A 25,158-nucleotide genomic window follows, 5' to 3' on the forward strand; every position below is an offset into this window, starting at 1 on the left:
TGCACTTTATTTGATGACCTGGGCTGTAATAGTCATAGATGACAGCAGGGGCGGGTTGGACGAGGCCCATGGGAACAATCTGTTCAGCACCAAACAAAAAGCAGCTCTCTGCTTCAGTGATCTGGCGGCACAAACATAATATTGGATAACTGGCTGATCTTTGGCATCATGACAGAGACAGACATCCCAACAGAATCAGACCAGCTCCAACTCCAATGCATTTTGTATTGCAACATTGAGCAAAAATGAAGAGAGAATCAATGCAATACACCAACAGGAAAGCAGAGGGCAGCAGAACATTAATCTTTAAAAGCATGAGATTTAAAAAAAAAAACAGTGCAGAAAAGCATTAAAGTTTTTATGGTCTGTGATATAATTAAATTAATTAATATTATAAAAAAATTAATACACGGCTCGTTGTAATGCTTGATTCTGATTGGACAGTCGCGACATTTGCAGGTTTAATTCCCCAACCGCTCAAAACTAATAACACACGGATGGTGCAAATCATTTTGACGGGTACAGTTTAATATTACACAAAAATTTAATTTAAGTATGTTTTTAATAACATACATGACATTATATTTACAAATGATTAAACCAAATAGCGTCTTGGTCTTATCCTAAAAATGAAAATAAACGGGGTTTCCTCACAAAAGGTCTCCATTTGAGCGAATAAAATATTTCAAATCAATATTTAATCTGCCTCACATAACTTCTGAGGTAAATAGCCATGTAATAATGTGAAAATGTACAGGCAGCTGTTTGTTACGTAAAATATCCCCCTTCAGTGTAATACAAGACCCTCGTTGGGTCATCACACTTTGGGCTTCCCTTACGAAAAGTAACCATGGTTTTACTACAGTTAAAAAAAAAAACAAGGTTACTGTAGTAAAACCATAGAGACAGAGCGCCGTTATGCAAATTTAAAAACCACGCCCACCGGGGGGGAAAGCGATCCAACCGTCTCCATTGACTTTGTATTGCGAGAAGCCGCCTCCTTGTCATTTCTGGCTTATAACAAAAAACTGAATAATGCCTAAAAGCTGCTGTGTGACAATATGTACAGCTAACAAGCCAAAGAACCCAGAAATAAGTTTTTATAAGCTGTCGAGCCGTAAAACTTAGTCTTTAAGGAGAATAAAGTGGATCGCCGACTACGTTTCCCCCTATTGGACGCAGGTCTACTAATAGAAGTACTATGAAAAGTTGCCTGTATCCATTTCTGTGTCTTTAAACGCTCGTTTTTTGGGGTCGACAGCTTATAAAAACTTATTTACAGATTAAACTTAAAAACAGATTAATACCTAAAAGCTGCTGTGTGACAAGGTGTACATCTAACAACCCCCCCAAAAAACAAATACGTTTTTATAAGCTTTCAACTTCAAAAAAACGAGCGTTTAAAGACACAGAAATGGAAACAGGCAACTTTTCATAGTACTCCTATTAGTAAAACTGCGTCCAATAAGGGGAAACGTAGTCGGCAATCCACTTTATTCTCCTTAAAAGCTGGGTTTTATGGCTCGACAGCTTATAAAAACTTATTTCTGGGTTCTTTGGCTTGTTAGCTCTACATATTGTCACACAGCAGCTTTTAGGCATTATTCAGTTTTTTGTTATAAGCCAGAAATGACAAGGAGGCGGCTTCTCGCAATACAAAGTCAATGGAGACAGTTGGATTCCTTTCCCCCCCGGTGGGCGTGGTTTTCAGGTTATGACGCGCTGCGCTCTGTCTCTATAGTAACTACAAAATAATCATGGTTTTGACAATCATGGTTTTCAAAAACCTAAACCATAGTTAGTAAAACCATGGTTTTGCTGATAATCATTACACACACAAAAAAACATGGTTACTACACTTTTACCACAAAAAATGGTTAATTTTCCTAAGGGTTATTTCTCAATCCCTTTCTTATAAACATGCTTGTAAATAAGCAATCTCTTTCATTTCACAACAGAAACAAATAGAAAAGTTTCTTACCTTTGCAAAATATAGAAAGACTTTATTTTGGTGAACATCATAGCGATCAATATACTTCTCTGTTCCCTTCATAATCTGCAGAAAATAACAAAAAAAAATACATTTGTTTATAAATCTCTCTAAAGATGGTTACAAATACTGTGTAAAAATTCATACAGACATTTTCCAGATCTTCTATGTTTGGTACCACACCACTCAGAAGTGTGATGTCCACTACAACCATACCAACAGAACTGTTGCTTTTCACCCTGTGAAAAAAATCAGTTTATCTCAGAGAGGGCATGCAGATATGTAATAAATAAACAAATAAACTGGATATATACACTGGATATTTAAGCAATATCGCTCGAGTAGGAGTGTGATATAGCTCTATATCATCACGGCTGTGATTAGGCCAGAGGCACGAGGCCGCAGGCCGAGTGCCGGAGGCAATCACAGCCGTGATGATATAGAGCTATATCACACGACTCCGAGAGCGATATTGCTTTTATACAACAGTTCGACGGCACACGTTTGAAAAACGAAAACTAGAAAACAACAACGGAGTTATTTTAAAAGCCTCTTTGTTTGAGAACTACTTCTTCCACCACGGATTTGAGGGCGGCCAGAATGACAGGTAAAACTTTCGGCTGCTTTGAAGCTCATAACAACTCAATGGACGGAAAAGCCGTTTCTTTATATTACCGTTTCTTGGTCACAAAGTGTAGTTTTAAGATTAGTTCAGTCGAGAATGGATCTGTAGTATATTGAAATCTGCAGTCGATTAGTAAAGATAGCGCCTGTTTGAACGTTTGCTTAGTGAGATTCGGTACAAATGAGAACCAAAGCATGAGCGGACATCAGTGTTCACTCGCCCCGCTGACCACCGCCCTCTCTGGGCTACATTTCTGAAAGGGATCCCCTGGCTCTCATGTTGGCCTTGTTTGTTTATGATCGTCAAAATGAGATCAAATCAGCAGTATTTGGTGTCATGATCAAACTTGTACTTGTTTTTTTATTCATATTTAGTGTCTTTTGTGTTGTTATTGTTTTGGCGCGAGGTAAAAGTTAATAAAACTATACTTGTGAAACGTTACTATTGCTTTCTCATTTATTCTTAACTCGATACGAGCACTCGATTATTATTATTAAACTTTGTTCTTGTTAGTACTATACAAAACGGTTTTTTATAAGTGTCAGAGAGATGTTTTTGCATGCTGCTTATAAATATACCAGTGGCGATATCTCATAATATGTTTTAATAGTCACGTCACGATAAAGTAAATGATCAATGTCCACATTTAAAAGCTGCGGGGCTTACCTGCAGTTTCACGGTGTTTTCGCGTTCTGATAAAAGATATAGCTCCAGAAAAAACGAGTGTTTATATTCCTCTTTCCAAGGGTTAATCGTCCACACGATGTGACAAGACATTTCTCCCATTAACTTTAACGTAACATCCAAGAGCGCTGATCTTTGATGGAATAATACTTCTGATTGGGGATTCACAGACTGATTTATGAGCTAGTAAACTAATGAGACACACGGAGAGTGATTCACACAGCGGGTCTGTGTTTTTCCATTCAGAGATGAGCCTGCTTAGGACCTCCATTCACTAGGTGGCGGAATAATACGAAAGGTGAAGCGGTTACAGTGCCGTTATCAGTACAATATCGTATAGCTCTTAGCCAATCAGATTCGAGAACCAGAAAGAACTGTTGTATAAATATATATATATATTTGTTTCATGTGCTTACCCAACACACACTTCGTATGAGAATGAACCATCTTTATGCGGTTCTTCTGAAACTTGACGTCTTTTGCGGCTGCGAAGATCAAACCACTCCATGCTGCTCGTAGGCTCGTCTTTATGCAGGTTTTCATCAGTTTCATAATTGTAATAATCATCAAAGCTTTGTTCGTCGTCCTTCTCTCCTACATCATACCATATTGGTGTGTTACTGGATTTATACAACACAGTGTAATGCAAATAATTTATATTTCTTTCCTTTTTTATATATATTTTACATACTATATTCCAGCTCTCCTTTCACGGTTACACTAAGGTGTAAAAGATCACAATGTGATTCTTCCTTCTTCATAGATCTGTATATATGCGTGACCTGTAACAAGGTAACACTTAAAACTAACCTTTATTTTAATTTAAATTCATGCATATTTTTATACTAGGATAAATCTTACTCCTACTGTTCCACGTCCTGTTCCTGCAACATTTATTGTAATTTTACCAGGATTTCTGAACTGTGGAAAGTGTAAAACATTAAATTGCATAAATAAATTCATTCTTGTTATTTCACTTACCTTATTGACAATACATTTCTTGGGCTGGCAAGGTCAAAGTGAGTAAGCAGTAAAAGGCCATGGGTTGGACCCTTGATACTGATAAAATGTATACTTTGTAATGCAATTAAGTAGTAACTCAATTTAGATGAAAGTGTCTACTAAATGCGCAAATGTCATCTACTTTTTTAAAACTGGTTTGCTATCTTGGATTACTGGCCTTCACAGAGGTTTACAGCTGGATCCTTCTGAACTGAACAACTTCATGGATAAGTGAATTTTGTCTTGTCAAGCGGATGTCTTGCTTTTGACCATTTTCATGGCACATTTCAACTTGCAGGTTAAGGTCTTCCATGTCATTTATCTCCATGGTGAATTTCGCCAGAGCCTCAAGCGCCACAACTGTATCCTGAAATGTGGAAATTGATGCAGGTTGAGGAACCAACAACCAAATCAGTGCCCGGTTGCATTTAAAGATAAATTATTACAGTTCTTTTTCGAGGGAACTCGCGCTGCGTCACTGCGGTAACACTTTGGGGACGCCTCCATTAAGGGTAAGTGCATCTGAATGTGTATATCAAATTCAACCAATGGTGAGGCTTAACGACAAAGACAAGGTGATGTGGGAGCCAGGAAGTATATGCTATCAGAAATATTGCCAAAGACGGCGTTACAGGGAAGCAGGAAGTATGGCAAGGAAGATGCAGCGTCTCGTTCCCTTATCAGGGAACAACAGTTACACATGTAACCCGAGACATTTTTATTTGTCAAACACAACTATGCAAAAAAGCATTTAGGTATGAATCAACATTCGCATACAGAAGATATAAGCATTTAAAGTGAACAGTTTATCACAAGTGTGGGCAATTCTGGTCCTGGAGGGCCACAGTCCTGCAGAGTTTAGCTCCAATCCTAATCAAGCACACCTAAAAAATCTAATCAAAGTTTTCGGTATCACTTGCAAATGAAGTTCAGGTGTGCTTGATTAGGGTTGGAGCTAAACTCTGCAGGACTGTGGCCCTACAGGACCAGAATTGCCCACCCCTGGTTTAGAACGTGTGCTTTAAAAGTCTAAGATTTTTATGATATTATTCTATTCTACACAGAGAATAATATGGATCGTTTTCTAGAAAACTTCTTGCATAAAATAGATTCGATTAGATTAGCCCTAACTGTTAATTGGTCAGACTACTACTTAAGACTTACTACTTTTAAGTTCACGGCTATGTTCATGCAATCGGCAACAGGTTTAAAGACTCCCAGTTAATCCAGTTTAACAAATGCCATTTTGTCTTTTGACTGACTGGTTTGTGAAAACAGCCTACAGGGTTTTTAAGCTGGAGTCCAGGGACCCCCAGGGTCTAGTGAGTTCCCATAAAATAAAGGGAAAAAGCAAAAACATGTTTTACATTTATTTATTACATATTTATCTCTTATTTCTTGCTACATACATTCCAATTCATTTTGATTTAGTTTGTATCTTTCTTGTGTGTTAAGCCGCCTTTTCATTGTACACGACATTTGGACACGACTGTCGGAGTTCGCCCCCTAGTGGCAGTGGTAATGAAATTTCAGTTTAATCGTAAATCTGTGCCAACATGGGAAAGAGGCTCATTCCAGCGTAAAAGCGTTCAATCCACAAATATTCACCATAGTGGAATAAAAAAAATATGCAAATGAATAAAACAATAAACAGTGATGCATATATGACAAAGCCAATATTTTTGGATTAAAGATTAAAAATAATAACGTATAAATATTATATTAATAATTGATTACTTATCAGTAATCAATTGTTTTTATAGAATTCAAGTGTTGCTGATAAAGTTTTCATAAAGGATTTATAATTTTCACCTCGTTTTGTTTGAAATACACTAAAATACATCACATCCAGTCGGCATGTTGCATTCGGTGTAGTCGCACAAGTTAAATTTTTTTAAAGGAGCATTTCACCCATAGAAACATTAATCTTTATTAAAAAGTGCGTCATATTTGTAGTTGAAATGTAACATACATTTCAGATTTGGTGCCTATTTGACCGAGAAAAGGGGTGTTTGTAGTCTAACCCCCTCAACAAAGATATTGGACTTCCTCAGTGGCAACTGAGGAAATGATGCACGACCATTCAAAAACATGACTGGGGTTCTAACAAAGCTTAATGCAAATGGGTGAAGTGTCCCTTGAACATATCCAGAGCTCAAATCAAATCCAAAATTACGCATCCGAAGATGGTTGGCACCCCACGCTTCCCCTTTGTGACTCTCAATTGGTAATGAAAGCCTTCAGGTTTATCAGCTGTTTTTTGTCGTGTACAGTGAAAAGGCGTCTTTACATTCCCCTTTATCTCACTACTGGCGTTTTGTAAGGTAGTACACCTTGTAAATCTAAAAATGTTTGTCAAAGTTTCAAATAAATTTGAATTGAAAATGTTTCTTTTTCAGGTTTATACATCCAGCATTACTCTAAGTGTAGCCATTTAATTAATTACAACCCCAAAACAGAAAAAGTTGGGACATAGTAGAAATTGTGAGTAAAAAAGGAATGGAATAATTTACAAATGTCATAAACTTATATTTTATTCACAGTAGAATATAGATAACATATCAAATGTTGAAATTAAGATATTTTGAAATGTCATGCCAAATATTGGCTTATGTTTAGGAATAGGAATGTTGTCCTATTCTTGTCTAATACAGACTTCTAGTTGCTCAACTGTCTTAGGTCTTCTTTGTCGCATCTTCCCCTTTATGATGCACCAAATGTTTTCTATGGGTGAAAGATCTGGACTGCAGGCTGGCCATTTCAGTACTCAGATCCTTCTTCTACGCAGTCTTGATGTTGTAATTGATGCAGTATGTGGTCTGGCATTCTCATGTTGGAAAATGCAAGGTCTTCCCTGAAAGAGACGACGTCTGAATGGGATCATATGTATCTAGAACTTGGATAAACCTTTCAGCATTGATGGTGCCTTTCCAGATGTGTAAGTTGCCCATGCCACATGCACTCATGCAACCCCAAACCATCAGAGATGCAAGTTTCTGAAATGAGCGCTAATAACAACTTGGGTTGTCCTTGTCCTCTTTAGTCCGGATGAAATGGCGTCCCAGTTTTCTAAAAAGAACTTCAAATTTTGATTCGTTGGATAACAGAACAGTTTTCCACTTTACCAAAGTCCATTTTAAATGAGCATTGCCCAGGGAAAACGCCTGTGCTTCTGGATCATATTTAGATATGGCTTCTTTTTTGACCTACAGAGTTTTAGCTGGCAACAGCGAATGACAAGGTGGATTGTGTTCACTGACAATATTTTCTGGAAGTATTCCTGAGCCCATGTTATGATTTCCATTACAGTAGCATTCCTGTATATGATGCAGTGCCGTGTAAGGGCCCGAAGATCACGGGCATCCAGTATGGTTTTCCGATCTTGACCCTTACGCACAGAGATTGTTCCAGATTCTCTGAATCTTTGAATGATATTATGCACTGTAGATGATGATAACTTCAATCTCATTGCATTTTTTCTCTGAGAAACTCAGAAAACTATTTTTCGCTGCAGCATTTGGGGAATTGGTGATTCTCTGCCCATCTTGACCTCTGAGAGACACTGCCACTCTGAGAGGCTCTTTTTATACCCAATCATGTTGTCAATTGACCTAACAAGTTGCAAATTGGTCTTTCAACTGTTCCTTATATGTATATTAAAATTTTCTGGCCTCTTATTTCTACCTGTCCCAACTTTTTTTGGAATGTGTAGCTCTCATGAGATCGTCTCGGTTACGGATGTAACCCTCGTTCCCTGAAGGAGGGAACGGAGACGTCACGTCGTGACCGACGAATTGGGAGCTCGCTTAGAGAGACCAATCTGCTTCGAATACTACTAAAACGCCAATGAACTTGGCATTGAGATATTTGCATAATGCTGGCGCCACCCCGCCAGGTGCGTATATAAGGCGCACGTGCAAATAGGGAAATCAGCTTCTGTTCGCTGAGAAAGCCGGAAGGTGACCGGCCTAAACAGCAGGTGGCAGCACCTGTGGCGACGGGACGTGACGTCTCCGTTCCCTCCTTCAGGGAACGAGGGTTACATCCGTAACCGAGACGTTCCCTTTCAGTCGGTCACTACGACGTCACGTCGTGACCGACGAATTGGGAAACCCTACTAAAACGCCACTAGGGGCTGACCTCTTCCAGTGTCTGCATAAAGCCCTCCGGTTCCACTTAAGGATAGGAGAATTAGGTTTTAAGGCAGAAGGCCGGGCACTAGATGTTCCTTTAACCCCACAGTAGTGCCAGCGACTGGGAAGCGCCCTATCTGAGCGGTATAGGAACGCTGCGGAAGCCACCGCCCCGTTAAGGGCTAATGGTGGGCGAAAGTCAACCGTAGTTGAGGTATAAATGACAGCCGTGGCTGTGTAAGCAAAGCAGTGCTCTGCTAAGGGAAACGTGGGCTGGTAGGATTAACCCCACGGAATAATACTCACAAAGGAACCCGTTGGGACACAATGTGGGGCCCTGGCCAAACACATAGGTTCGTAAGAATACAACTAGTGAAAGGCTGACAACCAATGCTCCGCAACAAAGGCTGTCAAGGCAGTGGAGAGAGCAAATCAAACCATTACGCATTTTTGCTCTGTTAGCCTTCCATACTGAAACTCAATTTGGAGCCTCAGTCGGAGGCTGCAAGCCGACTTGCGAGTCTGCTCTCCGTGTCCTCCCTGGTGAGGACAGAACACGAGAGGACACAGGCTCGATACGAACATTGTAGAATCTAATGAACGTATTAGGTGTCGCCCAACCAGCAGCTCTACAGATGTCTGTTAGCGAGGAACCACGAGCTAATGCCCAAGATGAGGCAACACTCCGAGTGGAGTGCGCTCTCAAATTAAAGGGGCAAGGAATGCCCTGCAAATTGTAAGCTAGGGCGATAGTATCAACTATCCAATGAGACATCCTCTGCTTAGTGACAGCTTTCCCTTTCTGCTGGCCACCATAACAAACAAAGAGCTGGTCTGAGGTCCTGAAGCTTTGCGTGCGGTCCACGTAGAATCGCAGTGCGCGTACGGGGCACAACAAAGCCTCGGTTGGGTTTGCCTGCTCCAAAGGCAATGCTTGCAAGCTCACCACTTGATCTCTAAAGGGAGTAGTGGGAACTTTGGGCACGTAGCCTGGTCTGGGTCTCAAGGTCACGCTCGAGACAGAAGGACCAAACTGAAGGCACGAATCGTCAACAGAGAATGCATGTAAATCCCCTATTCTCTTCACCGAGGCCAATGCTAGTAGGGTCAGAGCCTTCATTGATAAAAGCTTCAGACTCGCAGACTGCAAAGGCTCGAACGGAGGACTCTGTAGCGCTTTCAGCACCATGGACAAGTCCCAGGGAGGAATAGAAGGGGGGCGCGAGGGGTTTAGCCTGCGAGCGCCTCTCAGGAATCTAATAACCAAATCATGCTGGCCCACTGATCTGCCGTTAATAAGTGAGTGATGAGCAGATATAGCGGCGATATCAACTTTAATAGTGGACGGTGACAGCCTACCATCTAATCTATGTTGAAGATATAAAAGCACAATGTTAATAGGGCATTCTCTGGGGTCCTCGCGTTGCGAGGAGCACCAGGTGACGAAAAGGTTCCATTTTAACGCGTAAGCCCGTCTCGTAGACGGAGCTCGTGCCGCGTCAATAGTGTTAGATACCGCCTGGGGCAAATCACTTAAACCTTGCGCGCGCTCAACGACCAAACGTGGAGATTCCACAGGTCGGGGCGCGGGTGCCATAATGTGCCCCCTCCTTGAGAAAGAAGGTCCTTCCTCAGGGGAATCCGCCAGGGAGGGGCTGTCGCGAGGAGCATTAATTCCGGAAACCAATTCCTGGTCGTCCAATATGGGGCGATCATTAAAAGGCTCTCCTCGTCCTGCCTGACTTTGCACAGTGTCTGTGCTATTAAACTCACTGGGGGGAACGCATATTTGCGCATGCCCCGCGGCCAGCTGTGTGCCAACGCATCCACGCCGAGGCTGCCCTCGGTTAGTGAATAAAACAGGCGACAATGGGTATTGTCCGGTGACGCAAATAGGTCTATCTGCGCTCGACCGAATTTCCTCAAAATCAGCTGGACCGTCTGGGGGTGGAGTCGCCATTCGCCGGGGCGCGCCGCTCGGGAAAGCGCGTCTGCCGCTGTGTTGAGCGAGCCCGGGATGTAAATGGCACGAAGGGACCTCAGATGCTTCTGACTCCAAAGGAGGAGATGACGAGCGAGATGCGACAGGTGACGAGAGCGCAAACCGCCTTGACGGTTGATATACGCTACAGTCGCAGTGTTGTCTGAGCGCACTAGTACATCCTTCCCTCGCAGCTCCGTAGCGAAGCGTACGAGTCCCAGATATACTGCCCATAACTCGCGGCAATTGATATGCCAATGCAACTGGGGTGCTGTCCACACCCCTGAAGCCGTGAGCTCGTCGTACGTGGCTCCCCAGCCCGTGTCGGAGGCATCTGTGTGGACAAAAGCATGCCGGGAGACCTGTCTCATGGACACGCCGGCCCTGAGAAACGCGGGGTCTGACCACGGGGGGAATGTTAGGCGACACGCAGGTGTAATGGTTACACGATGGATGCCAGCGCGCCACGCTCTCCTCGGGACTCGATCGTGAAGCCAACGCTGAAGCGGTCTCATATGGAGCAGTCCGAGCGGTGTCACGGCCGCTGCTGCTGCCATACGCCCCAGGAGTCTCTGAAATTGTTTCAGAGGGACCGCATTCTTCCCTCGGAATGAACCGAGGCAAGTCAGAATTGATTGGACGCGCTCCTCTGTTAAACGCGCCGATAAATCGATCGAGTCCAGTTCCATACCGAGAAAAGAGATCCTCTGCGTGGGGCAGAGTTTGCTCTTTTCCCAGTTGACCCGAAGACCCAGACGGGCGAGATGTTGAAGTGTTAGATCTCTGTGTTCGCACAGCGTCCGCCGAGAATGCGCTATTATAAGCCAATCGTCGAGGTAAGCCAGAATGCGAACACCGCTCTCTCTGAGGGGCTTTAACGCCGCCTCTACTACTTTCGTGAACACACGGGGAGAGAGAGACAGCCCGAACGGTAAAACTTTGTACTGATATGCCCGTCCCTCGAACGCAAACCGGAGAAACGGTCGGTGACGAGGGAGAATGGACACATGAAAGTACGCGTCTTTCAGGTCTATCGCTGCAAACCAATCTTGGGGGCGTATTGCACTGAAAATTTGTTTCGGTGTAATCATCCTGAAAGACCTCTTCTGAAGAGATTTGTTCAGGACACGCAAATCCAAAATCGGTCGTAACCCGCCGCCTTTCTTGGGTACTATGAAATACGGGCTGTAAAAACCCGATCTCATCTCGGTAAGAGGGATCGGCTCGATCGCGTCCTTCGCCAGCAGGACTTCGACCTCTGCACGCAGTACATGTGCAATGGACGCTTTCACCGTGGTGAAACGTATGCCCGCAAATTTGGGAGTGTGCCGATTGAATTGAATTTCGTAACCGAGGCGGATCGTGCGTAAAACCCAACGAGACGGACTGGGAAGCTGAAGCCAAGCCCCCAGGGGCCGTACGAGAGGAATTAACGGCACTACCGGTGTACCCGCGGCGGGGCAGCGAGGCGGGACAGGCGGGACTGCCGGTGCGTCTGCCGTGACAGCATAAGCATCTACAGTATGTGTGTGTGTGACACTGACCTGAGCCCGCTGAGGGAAACGGTCGTCCGGTCTCCTCAGCTGAGGACGCAGACTCCGAAGGGGTTGCTGGTGGTCCGGTCTCCGTAGCGGAGAGCTCGAACTCCTCAGAACACCCACTGGCGATAGAGGAGAGGGAGGAAGAACATCTGACTGCCCGCTCACATCTCTCTCGATCCTCTGGAGACCTGGAGAAGGAATAGGAATGCACTCTTCTTGTGGTTTTGTGGGTGCCGGCTGAGAAGCCGGCGGAACAGAAACAAAACGAAACAAAAGATTTTCCACCCGGCCCTCTACCGGTGGAAGGAGCGGTGCCATCACCGTCTCCCGTAGAGTGATCCCATCCAACTCCAGGTCGCCCGTCTCAGGGCCGCTTCGATTTCCGTTTGCCACGGGAAGCGGGTGGTGCGGGCGGGGCGGGCTGCCGACGGCTGTTCCCTCTCCGTGGTCTAGAAGACGTTCTAGCGGGGGGGGCGGAGGCAGCCGCCGGAGGGCGCCCTCGGCGAGGAGCAGACGGGGCCGCCGGCGCTGGGGGGCGAGATGCAGGTCGCTTGCGCCGGGGCATGATCTGAGCGATCGCTTCCGTCTGCTTCTGGGCGGCGAAGAACTGCTGGGCAAACGACTCCACCGACTCGCCGAACAGGCCTGCCTGGGATACGGGCGCATCCAAGAACTTGTTCTTTTCAGCATCCGTCATGTCGGCCAGACAGAGCCACAGATGGCGTTCCTGGACCACCATCGTGGACATCGCACGACCAATCGCCTGTGCCGTGACCTTCGTAGCACGGAGGGCCAGATCCGTAGCGGCCCGGAGCTCCGAAAGCACAGGCGAGTCGTGTCCTCCCTCGTGCAGATCTCTCAAGGCCTTGGCCTGGTGGACCTGCAGCAACGCCATAGCGTGCAGGGCTGAAGCCGCCTCTCCACATGCATGATAGGCAGCCCCCGTTAAACCGGAAGACTGTCTGCAAGCACGGGAGGGGAGGGTTGGACGATCCTTCCAAGTGGAAGCGGTGGCCGGACACAGTTGCATCACAACCGCACGCTCCACGGGGGGGGATCCCCGTATAACCCTTAGCGGCTCCATCGGTGAGGGAGGTGAGGGGGGAGGGCTGAAACGGCCGTAAACGGGTAGAATACGGCGACCTCCAGGTCCTGGTCAGCTCCTCGTGCACCTCGGGGAAGAAAGGTACTGGCGGAGAGGGCTGTGAAACCCGGGCAGCTCCAAAGAACCAATCATCCAGGCGGGACGGTTCGGGCTGTGGGGGGTGAACCCACTCCAACCCGACGGTCTCCGCCGCTCGAGAGAGCACGGCCACCATCTCTGGATCGAAATCCGGCGTCACGACCCGTCCGGAAGGGGGGAGGACATCCAGATCCTCAGAGGTAGAGGGCCCACCCTCGGATGCTGCGGTCTCCGTGGACCCGGAGGGAGGCACGACAGATCCAACAGACATCGTAGAACACGACTCTGAATTTTCCATCGGCGCATCAACCGGCTGTGGATGAGGAGGCTGGGAGGCGGAGGACGAATCCTCCGCCCGGTTCAGCACAGTGATGCGGAGGTCATCCTTCGAGAGCTTCACAGCCGCACCGTGGCGGCGATCAGAGCTCGTCGGACGTGGGTTGCGTTTTTCCCGGAGGAAAGACAACCGTCTCCGCAAATCCACAAGGGACATGTTCTCGCAGTGAGAACACTTACCCCCAGCGAACGCTGCCTCAGCGTGCTCGATGCCCAAGCACGAAAGACAACGCTCGTGACCGTCCTTCGGACCCATATACTTCCCGCATCCAAGATCGCACGGACGAAAAGCCATCCTGAAAAGGACGCTAATCTCCGGATATACGAGAGAGTGGCTGCCTTTAACAAGGCACAAAGCTCTCTCGTATCACTCTTTTAGGGAAATTCACTCAGATGCTCAGTTGATGATGCGCACAGGGAAAGGCAACGCACACACTAAACTCAAAACAAAAAGATGCAGAGCCTGTGGAATACTGCGAAGCGTCCGCTGTGGTACTGCCAGTCCAACCAACTTCCGCAATCGATCCCAACAGAGTAAAGTAGCTTCTCAGTAGCAGATACTGCCGGCTTTCGAAGCGATAAAAAGCTGATTTCCCTATTTGCACGTGCGCCTTATATACGCACCTGGCGGGGCGGCGCCAGCATTATGCAAATATCTCAATGCCAAGTTCATTGGCGTTTTAGTAGTATTCGAAGCAGATTGGTCTCTCTAAGCGAGCTCCCAATTCGTCCGTCACGACGTGACGTCGTAGTGACCGACTGAAAGGGAACCAAAATGTGCCAATATTTGGCATGACATTTCAAAATATCTTACTTTCAACATTTGATATGTTATCTATATTCTACTGTGAATAAAATATAAGCTTATGAGATTTGTAAATTATTCCATTCCTTTTTTACTCACAATTTCTACTGTGTCCCAACTTTTTCTGTTTTGGGGTTGTATATGTACATCAAAAACATATAAACTGATGTATATTTTATCATATTTGGGGGTTCTTGGCATCAAAGTTCGAAAAGTCCTGGGGCCTCATTTATCAAGCGTGCGTACGCACAGAAGTGTGCGTAAAGTGTGCGTAGGAACAGTTTTACGCAAAGTGTGGAATTTATCAAATTGCACTTATACTTAGAAATGTGTGTAAATATACGCACACCTCGGAGTATGCGTACGCAGAGCATCTAGTGGTAGAATAGCGATACTACACAGCACCCTGTTCCAGTGAGTATAAAGAAGTGTCTATTTATTATCCACAAGCAGGTGTTAAAAATGATTAATGTCAGTATGGTAACAGCAAATAAGTTTAATGATTTATTTGTGATATGTATCTGTATCTGTGAAAGCACATGTGATTTGTATTTATGAAGTCTCCGTCAAATGCTTGACACAGTGCAATGGCGTATCTTGCGTTATTGGAAGACTTGGCAAATAATCCATTTCGCCGGTAGCGCGTTTTCAAAGATCGCGCCAATGATGCTGGTTATATATGCTGCTGTCCAAGGTGGAAAGTTGTCTGTCCTCCTCCAGTTGCACTCGTTTCACGTCGGTGTGCTGTTACGCGTTTTTTTTTTTTTTTTTGCTGATAATTTAATGTCAAACCACTTTTTTATTTCTAAAAGTGTTCTCATACCCAACGGAATTAAACTCACTGGTAACATGTTCCCATGCAGATTTGTTTTCTTTTGTTAGTCATTCCTCCCATACTAAGTAAACCAAACAGGATACCTCATCCACCAGTAACTCAATTTCTGCGTCTGTAAGTTTCTCTTTTATGCCCTCTTTGCCATTATTGCGACGAGGGAAAAAGCACAACCACGTGACTTATAACGGGAGGTGTTGTCACCATATATGGTTCATTGGAGGCGTTTCGAAATGCAAATGAACATGAACGTGCACGAGCATGGTGCTTAAGAACAAGTGGGATTTATCATCAAGGATTACTTACTGATGTGCGTACGAACCACGTGCGCACGTTTGATAAATCCCGATTTTTTTTGTACTTAGGCACATTCTAAATTTCATTCGTAGGTACAAATCATAGACTGTAAAAAATATGGACGACGCCTGTTCGCTCTCTTCCATTGGTAAAAAGTGAAGCCGCCAGTTGCCCGATATGGCGCTGACATCTTGGGTCTTGAGTCTGCGCAATAGCGATTTCGGGACCAGTCCTGCGCAGTAGTGAGCAGGAAGGGAAGGCGAAGTCAAAACCCCGCCCTCGCTCTCGTAGAATGCGCATATCACACGATATCACAGCTGTCAATCATGACGTGACACCACCGTTTTTATATCATTAAATAACTAACTAAACACAAACCTATTTTAAAAACAAACATTTGAATTTACATCAGCGTGATAAAAACTACAGTAAATGACAGAAACCAGCTTCGGAAAAAAGATAATTGAAGTGTAATTAATTTTTTTAGTTGGTCTCAAGTCCCATTGAATAACATGGGGAGGCGGGCTTTATGACCTATACTGGGACCGGTCACTGGGGGGCGATCGAGACGTTTTGGCTTCACTTTTCAGGGCTTGTGCGGCACGCTTGGTACAAATATAGAACATTTTCTACGCAATGTTGATAAATGAGGCCCCTGGCCTATATCACATGGTGACCATCCAACAAAGATGCGAAAGACTGTTTGTCCAAACTTTCTTACTTACAGAGAGCAAAAATAGAAGTGTTTTACTACATTAAAGCTTTAAGTACTGCACTCTCCTTTTTTGACCAAGCAGCACCTGCTAAACCTTGTTTTAATGTGTGCATATTACTTCACTATACAATTTAAGTTGATCCACACAAAAATCAAATGTTTCTGTGTGTTCCTATAACCCACCTGTGTAGACCGAAATCCACCACCATACCCGCGTTGCTCTGTTAGCCAGTTAGCGATTTGTATAGCCATCTGTTTGTCACCGATAGACAATGCATTCAGTAGCCCATATGCTGTGGTCTCCACAGCCTCCGCATCAGCCTGGCCATTTGAATTTCCACCCTTGACGTTCCAGAAACACTTTGCTACATAGAAGAAAGCAAGATAATAAGAATCATTGACCAGACATTATTTATTTAAATCTTTAAAAAAATTAAAGTAAACATGAATAAATACAGGCAGAAAATACAAATGTAAAAATGAAGTCTCATTGAAATGTAATATCATAATATTATTATGTTTTTTGTCTTGTTTATATTTACTTGTGTATGTTTTGCCTGTATTTTGATTAGTAATGAATCATTGGTGACTTGGATATCATTACCTTTTATCTGTCTATAATTATATTGTTCTTCACTTGGTCAAAATTATACCTTAAGGTGACTTTTTACGGTGATACGTTGGTAGCTAATAATTTATGCTTTAATGCATGTGCAGTTACATTTTTATTATTGTAAAATAAATATGTAACTTGAGATGAAGTGAATAAATAATGGTATATAACAATGATCAATAAAAGTGTACTAGATATGTAATTTTCATTGAAAAAACCCCAATAACGTTTGCTTAATCCCTATTACAAGGAAATTAAGATGGTGCAGATAAATCGAGTTCATTACTAACAGTTGGCACAGTTGGCTGTCGCTTTCAGTTGTTGTTGGACACGTTGCGCTTTGTCTGTTAGCGGTTTGTAGAGGGACATAACATAAGCTGTGATAGCAACCGCATATGGGCTCTGCAATTCATCCACCTTCTCCTCTAGATAAGATTTAGCCTTTTCCATTGCCATTCTCTGCAACAGAATAGAAAATCATTTATTTTATGTTGTACACGTATTTTCTGTCAGTCTGTTTAATTAGTAGAGAGGAAATATTCAGCTGAAATATTCTGTTCATGCATTACCAGTTCTGTGTCTGTTCCCAGCTCGTACAGTTTTGATGCACGATTCATTGATAGAAGTACAAAGGCAGTTAAAGGAACGTCATCTTTTGCCTTTCCAACTCCTCCCTAAAAACGAACACTGGTCTTAATTCAGTTAATGTTAACAATAAACGTGGACACAATGCAAGATATTTGTAATCAAGCATGAAGCAGAACACAATTGACTTCCATAGTAGGAGATAAAATACTAGGAAAGTCAATAAGTTCCAAAAATGGATTTGGTTATTCTTTGTGTTCAGCATAACACAGAAATGTATACAGGTTTGTAACAACTCGAGGGTGAGTAAATGATGCCACAATCATCACTTTTGGGTGAACCATCTCTTGAAGTATTTAGTTGTACCTTCATTTTTCTGTCATACAGGGGATTAGGGTCATCCCATGCCCCGTTGTTCTTCTGTGTAGAGATCAGATAGGACATGGCCTCCTGAATATAAGAGTCGCTCACACTGATAATGTCCCGGGCCTGCATCAGCTCTTTGGCAATAAATGCAGTAAGCCTACAGAATGAACAGATGGATGAAAGTTTAAAGCATTTGGTAAATTCCTTTATTTACTTAAATGGATTCATTCACATTTATGCATTTGGCAGACGGTTTCATCCAAAGCGACTTACAGTGCATTACAAGGTGTACAGTTTTTTTTATCAGTATGTGTGTTCCAGTGGCATCCGGTGACTTCTCTTTTGAGAGACACGAATTCAAAATATGTATTCGGAGTGTCGTGTGTTGTTTGTCATGTCAAAATATGTGTTCGTTGCATCATGTGAACCACGTGCATCATGCGTCATTTTAAAATAAGTGCCTGCTGCACATGCGTCGAAAGGGTTTATGATAAAAAGAGACGCTCATGTTCACAAAATATTCGCAGGACACTAATTTAACACTAAACTCTGATTACACATGAGATTAAGTGAGTATCTGGCATGATACATGAGTGTCTCTTTTATCATAAACCCATTTTAAGCGTCTGCAGCAGGCACTTATTTTGACATGACACGTGATGCACATAAGTTTACATGATGCGCCAATCACATATTTTGACATGATGAGCCACACACATGGCGGGTTAAATACATGTTGTGATGAGCTTCGCATTGTGCGCCCTCGAAAAAGAAATTACCGGCCTCCACTGGTGTGTTCCCTGGATTTGAACCCATGGCCTTTAGCGCTACTAATGCAATGCTCTACCATGCTAAACAGGACCACAGGATTTAAGCCAGGTATATGGTTTATATGCTTTATTCCTTACCAGTTAAACTACAGGAACTGAAAACTTACCAAATACTGCTAGGAGTCGACAGAAATGCTCCATAAGATCCATTAGGTTTTTTAAAGGTGAGAACTGTGCTGTAGCCTGGTAAATAAACATACATTAAGAAAGCAAGATGTATATAGCTGAACAGTACAGTTTATGATGACTTTTTGCTTTGCATTATTTGTCAGACATACGGTATGTGCATTAGGAACATTTTGTATGCTGGTGCTCAATTGTTTACTTCTTTAGACATACAGTCAAAAAACCATTTGACAAATCTACTTTCATAAAAAAGAGATTATCGCTAGCCTGTTAAAGGTGCAATGTGGGACTTTTAGCGTCATCTAGCAGTAAGATCCACAGCTCACCTCTGCCTTTCAAAATGCATAGTGAAGCTACGGTAGCCACTACAGGATAAAGACGTCACCGTCTGAAACAACATACAAATCTAAATAGCACTAAAAGTGGTTCACTGGCTCGTAATCATAGGGGAACCATTTTTAGTGCTAAACAGCAGAACCTGTGTAGAACCATATTGTGCTATGTTGAACGATAAGTGGTGCTATAGTTATGATTTAGCACAACTTATGGTTCTACGGAGGTGCTATATAGCCCTAAAAATGTTTCCTCTATGATTACAAACTTAGTACTATTTAGCATCAGTTTTGTAGTAACAAAACACACTCTATAGAACAGTTTGTCCATTTAGGGCTACTGTAGAAACATGGCAGTGATTTCCATGTAACGGGACCGTTGGCTCATTCTAAGGTAATAAAAACAATACAGTTCATTCTGTAGGGTCTTTATACACTACTGATTATATAGTTATGTATATTATATTGCATTTCTGTCCAGAAGAGATCCTTCTAAAAGTCCCAAATTGCACCTTTAAATGTAACAGTATATGTAGTGTTGCATGCGCACCAGTCTCAATCATTGATAGGGCCTCATCCCTTCGTTCAGCTTTTAGTGATATCCACTGGTTGGTGGCATCCAGGTATCTTATGGCATGAATAGCAGGAGACATCAATACCATAGTCTGTTCTGCACATCCTTTAGGCAGCTTAATGAGTTTGTTAACACCTTCCAGGTTTAGACAGTTATCTACTGACTTGCTCATCACCCCACCTGGAACATAACGTATTTATTTATCCAAACATCAACACAACACCGATACACACTTTATAGCATCACTACTTCAGGCCAAGCTGACCATCACACACTCAAAAAAATAATAATGATTCAAGCCCTTCTTAGAGATGACACATTAAAATTTTGTTTTTTAACATTACAATTAATTTAAAATACCTCATTAAGAGCAATAAGTATATATATTTAATTAGTCTAACACAAAATGAATATGTACTATAATTTATTGATTTCTTTTTAATTGCATTAACACAATTAGTTTGAGTCTGGGTTCTGGAAAAAGAATTTCCCAGCATGCTTTGCATGCAACTGCTTTTGGAGAGTATTTTCTTTAATTAAGTGTTATTTTATGCATTTTTAGGTAAAGAGAAAGACTTAATAGTGTTTAATGTCCGTTTATCTTATTGATTTAGAAGTGTTTATGTTATATTTTTTTCCAATTGTTTGTTTATCGTGCAGAAGAGTGGCGCTTGTGGTTAGGTTGTGGATGTGCCGTATTTTTCTCGATGAGCACTAACTGTGTTAATGCCTGTTTGGAGATCAGTCTCTTCTCACATGCTCATCCAAAGTATTATATAATATTATTATTAGCATGCTAACATGTGCTTATGCTAATTAGTATGATATAAAAACGTTTTGTATAAAATAACAGAATTGAGGTATTGAGACAACACTACATTGAGTTATTCAAACTATGCTAAATCAAGTTATTCAGACTACACTCAATTGAGTTGAGGCAACATAATTGAGTATTGCCATTTACTTTAAATTGAGTTGGACTAACTCAATATATTTTTATTGTGTAAAGCAGTTTTTTTATGAGTTAGGGGTACACATTCATATTGGATGGAAATCCTGCCCACAATTTTATTGAGTTAATCCAATGAATCATTTTTTGGAGTGCAGTGAAATGGCTCAAAAACATGTTCAGGAGGCTCCGCCCATCTAGATTTATTAATACAGTATGGGCTTTAGTACTGTTAGTTGTCCTTTAAGTCAATAAAACTTTACCTTACCCTTAAATCCAACAGAGATGGAGTCCTGCCCGTTGGGGATCTTATCGGCAGGGATTGGGATATCGATTTCTAATTTCCTGACTGTGCAAAATAAAAAAAAAGGTTTATGGGTAAGACCAAACATTTGATTACCAAACAATTGCTCATATGCTGGATTCTTACTTTTTGGATCAATGTTGAACTCCTTGTCCACAGAGACGATTTGCCCTTCTTCCTAAATATGAATGGTTAGAAGGAAATGTGTTGCAGAGCGCTCATAAAAATTGCATTATAGTTTTGGCAAATAATAAAGCATTTTATTATTTAAGATTTGCTTTTTATTTCAGTGATATTTTAGTTATATGGCCTTAAAACACAGTAGATGATAACTATACACTTCACCTCCACACGGAGCTCTTTTTTCACCCGGTCTTGGGCGGTGGGCGAGCCGTAGGCCAGCACGGTGATGGGGATGTTTCCAATTACCACTGGAACCACAGTGAAATAGACGGCAAATGCGGAGTTACCTTGAACCGTAACCACCTGTTCGACATCGCTCCCGCCAACTGTACACAGACCCTCTGCTCTATCCATCCTCACTTTTACCTATAGACACGTTTTAATGCAAATATTAAGTTAAGAGCTGCTAGTTATAGTCATGCCGTCTAAATAACTTAAGTTTACCTTTAAACCCTCTGGCTTGTAATTGTACACTACAGCTTTGACCTGGAGCTGTTCGTTTCTTTTAACAGAGTAAGGAAGAGTAACAGATACAAAAAAGTCCTGAAAGACCTTTAGGGGCTTCGGCTCTGCAATGCAGAATCCTAAAAAAATGACAAGGACAACTGATCAACATCTTTACACCGTGTGAAAAATGGGCAAGGGATGGTCCCTAGGTGTCTCTGGGACAGTACTTATTACCTATCTAGGTAGACATGTATACATATATACTCACCTAAAGGATTATTAGGAATACCATACTAATACGGTGTTTTACCGCCTTTTCCTTCAGAACTGCGTTAATTCTACGTGACATTGATTCAACAAGGTGCTAAAAGCATTCTTTAGAAATGTTGGCCCATATTGATAGGATAGAATCTTGCAGTTGATGGAGATTTGTGGGATGCACATCCAGGGCACAAAGCTCCCGTTCCACCACATCCCAAAGATGCTCTATTGGGTTGAGATCCAGTGATCTCATTGTCATCTTCAAGAAACCAATTTGAAATGATTCCAGCTTTGTGACATGGTGCATTATCCTGATGGAAGTAGCCATCAGAGGATGGGTACATAGTGGTCATAAAGGGATGGACACATGGTGGTCATAAAGGGATGGACATGGTCAGAAACAATGCTCAGGTAGGCCATGGCATTTAAACGATGCCTAATTGGCACTAAGGGGCCTAAAATGTTCCAAGAAAACATCTCCCACACCATTACACCACCACCACCAGCCTGCACTGTGGTAACAAGGCATGATGGATCAATGTTCTCATTCTGTTTACGCCAAATTCTGACTCTACCATCTGAATTTCTCAACAGAAATCCAGACTCATCAGACCAGGCAACATTTTTCCAGTCTTCAATTGTCCAATTTTGGTGAGCTTGTGCAAATTGTAGCCTCTTTTTGCTATTTGTAGTGGAGATGAGTGGTACCCGGTGGGGTCTTCTGCTGTTGTAGCCCATCCGCCTCAAGGTTGTGCGTGTTGTGGCTTCACAAATGCTTTGCTGCATACCTCTGTTGTAACGAGTGGTTATTTCATCAAAGTTGCTCTTCTATCAGCTTGAATCAGTCGGCTCATTCTCCTCTGACCTCTAGCATCAACAAGGCATTTTCGCCCACAGGACTGCTGCATACTGGATGTTTTTCCCTTTTCACACCATTCTTTGTAAACCCTAGAAATGGTTGTGCGTGAAAATCCTAGTAACTGAGCAGATTGTGAAATACTCAGACCGGCCCGTCTGGCACCAACAACCACGCCACGCTCAAAATTGCTTAAATTGCCTTTCTTTCCCATTCTGACATTCATTTTGGAGTTCAGGAGATTGTCTTGACCAGGACCACACCCCTAAATGCATTGAAGCAACTGCCATGTGATCGGTTGATTAGATAATTGTATTAATGAGAAATTGAACAGGTGTTCCTAATAATCCTTTAGGTGACTGTACATATACATTAAGGTACTACTATGAACTCTTTAGGTACAAAGGTGTACTTTTTGAAAGGGGACCGCCCCAGTGACAACTAGGGACCAATTTGTCTGACAGTGTAAACAGAAAATCAAAAACTAAGAATGAATAAATGAGTTCACCAAAAAATGAAAATTCTCTCATCATTTGCCCTCATGTTGTTACAAACCTGTATAAATTTCTTTGTTCTGACGAACACAAAGGAAGATATTTTGAGAAATGCTTGTAACTAAACTGTTCGTGAGTCCCATTCACCTCCACAGTAGAAAAAATAATACTATGGAAGTGAATGGCTCACAAACATTCCTCAAAATATCTTCCTTCGTGTTCATGAACAAAAAAAATTGATACAGGTTTGTAACAACATGAGAGCAAGTAAATGATCACAGAATATTCATTTTTGGGTGAAGTATCCCATTAAGGCACCTTTTCTGGAAGAGATGCCCACAGCTTGGATTTCCCATGTAGTTATGGAATCAGGAGCAACAGCACGATGTCTAAATGATGTTTTAGAAGAAAATTATATAATGGTTTAACCAATATTGTGACAATTCATTATTATGACATTGAAACGTTATCTACAAAACATGAGCAGCTGGTAGGTGAGTTACTTGACATTTCCAGCATTATCTGAGTCGGTGAGTATCCACATCCATGACTGTGGGAAATAACTACGCAGGTAGATAGAGTCCACATTAATCACAGTTTCCTCCAGTGAGTCTTCAATGGCTACAGCATGGGATGGAAAATAGTAAAAGACACTGTGATTTCAATAAACAGTTTCACCACTTTGGCATGTTGTATATACAATGCAAGAAATGTGCAATGCAAAATGTGACCCTGTCTGTGATATCCAGGGTAATTAGATTTCACTTATTGATTTTAATATTTGACCCAACCTCACTCAGTTAATCAGAAAAATGGGTGACATAATACTTGTTATAAATCTATAATATTTATTGCACAGTTGTACCATAGTGTATTTTTTTTAAATGCATAAGCATAATATAAACTCAGATGAATATCTGTAAATTTGTCTATATAAATCCTAAACATTTTTCTTTTAGTCAGGAATAAATCAGAAGCCTTGCTTGAATAAACTTTAGACTTGCACAATCAACCTGGCAACAAGTAACAAAACCCATTCCAAGAAGTTATGCAAGATAATATATTCTGTACCTCTTCCAAAGCCGCTTTTACGCCTCTGTAATTTATCTCTTTTTCTCCTCTCATCTGCAGCTTTGCAGCACTCTGCGAAAGCAGCACGGCAGCTCGCTGAGCCTCTGACATTTTTCAGACGATCATCGCAGGTCTTCTGCATTTTGCTTGGCGTTATACCATCATAACAGCATTTCCTATCCTGGTTCTTGTAGTTGTTGACTATGAACATGCTATCATTAGGCTTACTGTCATTTGAAAACCATAAACGTGAGGAACACCAGACTTGTTTCGTAACTTACCAAGTTTATTGTATTCTGCAACATTATCTGTTGCTCGTCTGTTGCGCCGCTTAGAGTAACATTTATGTTCTGGAAAAATAAAAAACACATATTATGTTTTCTAAAAGAAACAGTTTTCATGTTTTTTTTCTGAGTAATAATAATGATAATCAGTAGGTGTTTTACTGTACCTGAGAGTATTGGGGTTGTAAGCTCACAGTTACAAATGAAAGTAAGGCCAGCTCTCTGCAGAACTGCACTCGAGTCCTCTCCCCCTCCTACAGAGCAGGCCAGATCATAAGAGTTCATGTACTCAAACATCTGTGGATGAAGACAAATGACCTCTATTATTGTTTTGAAAAGAAACAGTTGGGTTCGGAGATGACTTCAAGAATGATTTTTTTTAAATATATATTTTTTTAAGTATTTGGCGGAGACTTTTGGCGTATGTTTCTAGTACATACAATAATCATGTTACCTTCTGTGGGCTCAATTTGTTCTTGTTCAGAATGTAAACTGCCGAGTCCACTGCATTGAGAGCCACTCGACTATTTGGATCCATTTTAACCAGCACATCAAACTCGCTTGCAGGTTTCATTTCAGCAAATGGAAGAATTTCAACCTATACACAACAATATATATTTAAATTTTACATTCAAGTTCAATGTAACACTGAAACACTAAGCTAAATATTTAAGCATCTAATTTGCTTGCTGGACAATCCAGCCTGGGGCTGTTTAAAAATTGACAGCTTGTTCTAGATAAGTGTTTATCAACTTCAGT

The 25,158-nt window shown here is 42.2% G+C and overlaps 1 protein-coding gene across 2 annotated transcripts in view; it reads right to left on the bottom strand.

Moving 5' to 3' along the window:
• Positions 1-25,158, bottom strand: part of c4 (complement component 4) — an 86,798-nt gene that overhangs the window by 50,046 nt on the left and 11,594 nt on the right. For both annotated transcript variants that reach the window (XM_073863109.1, XM_073863110.1), the window contains 23 exons: positions 24,854-24,997; positions 24,567-24,696; positions 24,397-24,465; positions 24,116-24,316; positions 23,548-23,665; positions 23,363-23,433; positions 21,431-21,570; positions 21,149-21,352; positions 20,930-20,981; positions 20,768-20,848; positions 19,527-19,730; positions 18,626-18,701; positions 17,689-17,845; positions 17,307-17,411; positions 17,028-17,196; positions 16,308-16,489; positions 4,506-4,668; positions 4,161-4,213; positions 3,991-4,081; positions 3,716-3,893; positions 2,142-2,229; positions 1,982-2,056; positions 19-121 (listed from right to left, as the gene is read on the bottom strand). In XM_073863109.1, the coding sequence (XP_073719210.1) occupies positions 19-121; positions 1,982-2,056; positions 2,142-2,229; positions 3,716-3,893; positions 3,991-4,081; positions 4,161-4,213; positions 4,506-4,668; positions 16,308-16,489; positions 17,028-17,196; positions 17,307-17,411; positions 17,689-17,845; positions 18,626-18,701; positions 19,527-19,730; positions 20,768-20,848; positions 20,930-20,981; positions 21,149-21,352; positions 21,431-21,570; positions 23,363-23,433; positions 23,548-23,665; positions 24,116-24,316; positions 24,397-24,465; positions 24,567-24,696; positions 24,854-24,997 (2,854 nt within the window). The remainder of the gene's footprint in view (positions 1-18; positions 122-1,981; positions 2,057-2,141; positions 2,230-3,715; positions 3,894-3,990; positions 4,082-4,160; positions 4,214-4,505; positions 4,669-16,307; positions 16,490-17,027; positions 17,197-17,306; positions 17,412-17,688; positions 17,846-18,625; positions 18,702-19,526; positions 19,731-20,767; positions 20,849-20,929; positions 20,982-21,148; positions 21,353-21,430; positions 21,571-23,362; positions 23,434-23,547; positions 23,666-24,115; positions 24,317-24,396; positions 24,466-24,566; positions 24,697-24,853; positions 24,998-25,158) is intronic.

Source organism: Misgurnus anguillicaudatus, chromosome 24 (genome assembly GCF_027580225.2).
Source record: "Misgurnus anguillicaudatus chromosome 24, ASM2758022v2, whole genome shotgun sequence".
In the NCBI taxonomy this organism is placed as follows: domain Eukaryota; kingdom Metazoa; phylum Chordata; class Actinopteri; order Cypriniformes; family Cobitidae; genus Misgurnus; species Misgurnus anguillicaudatus.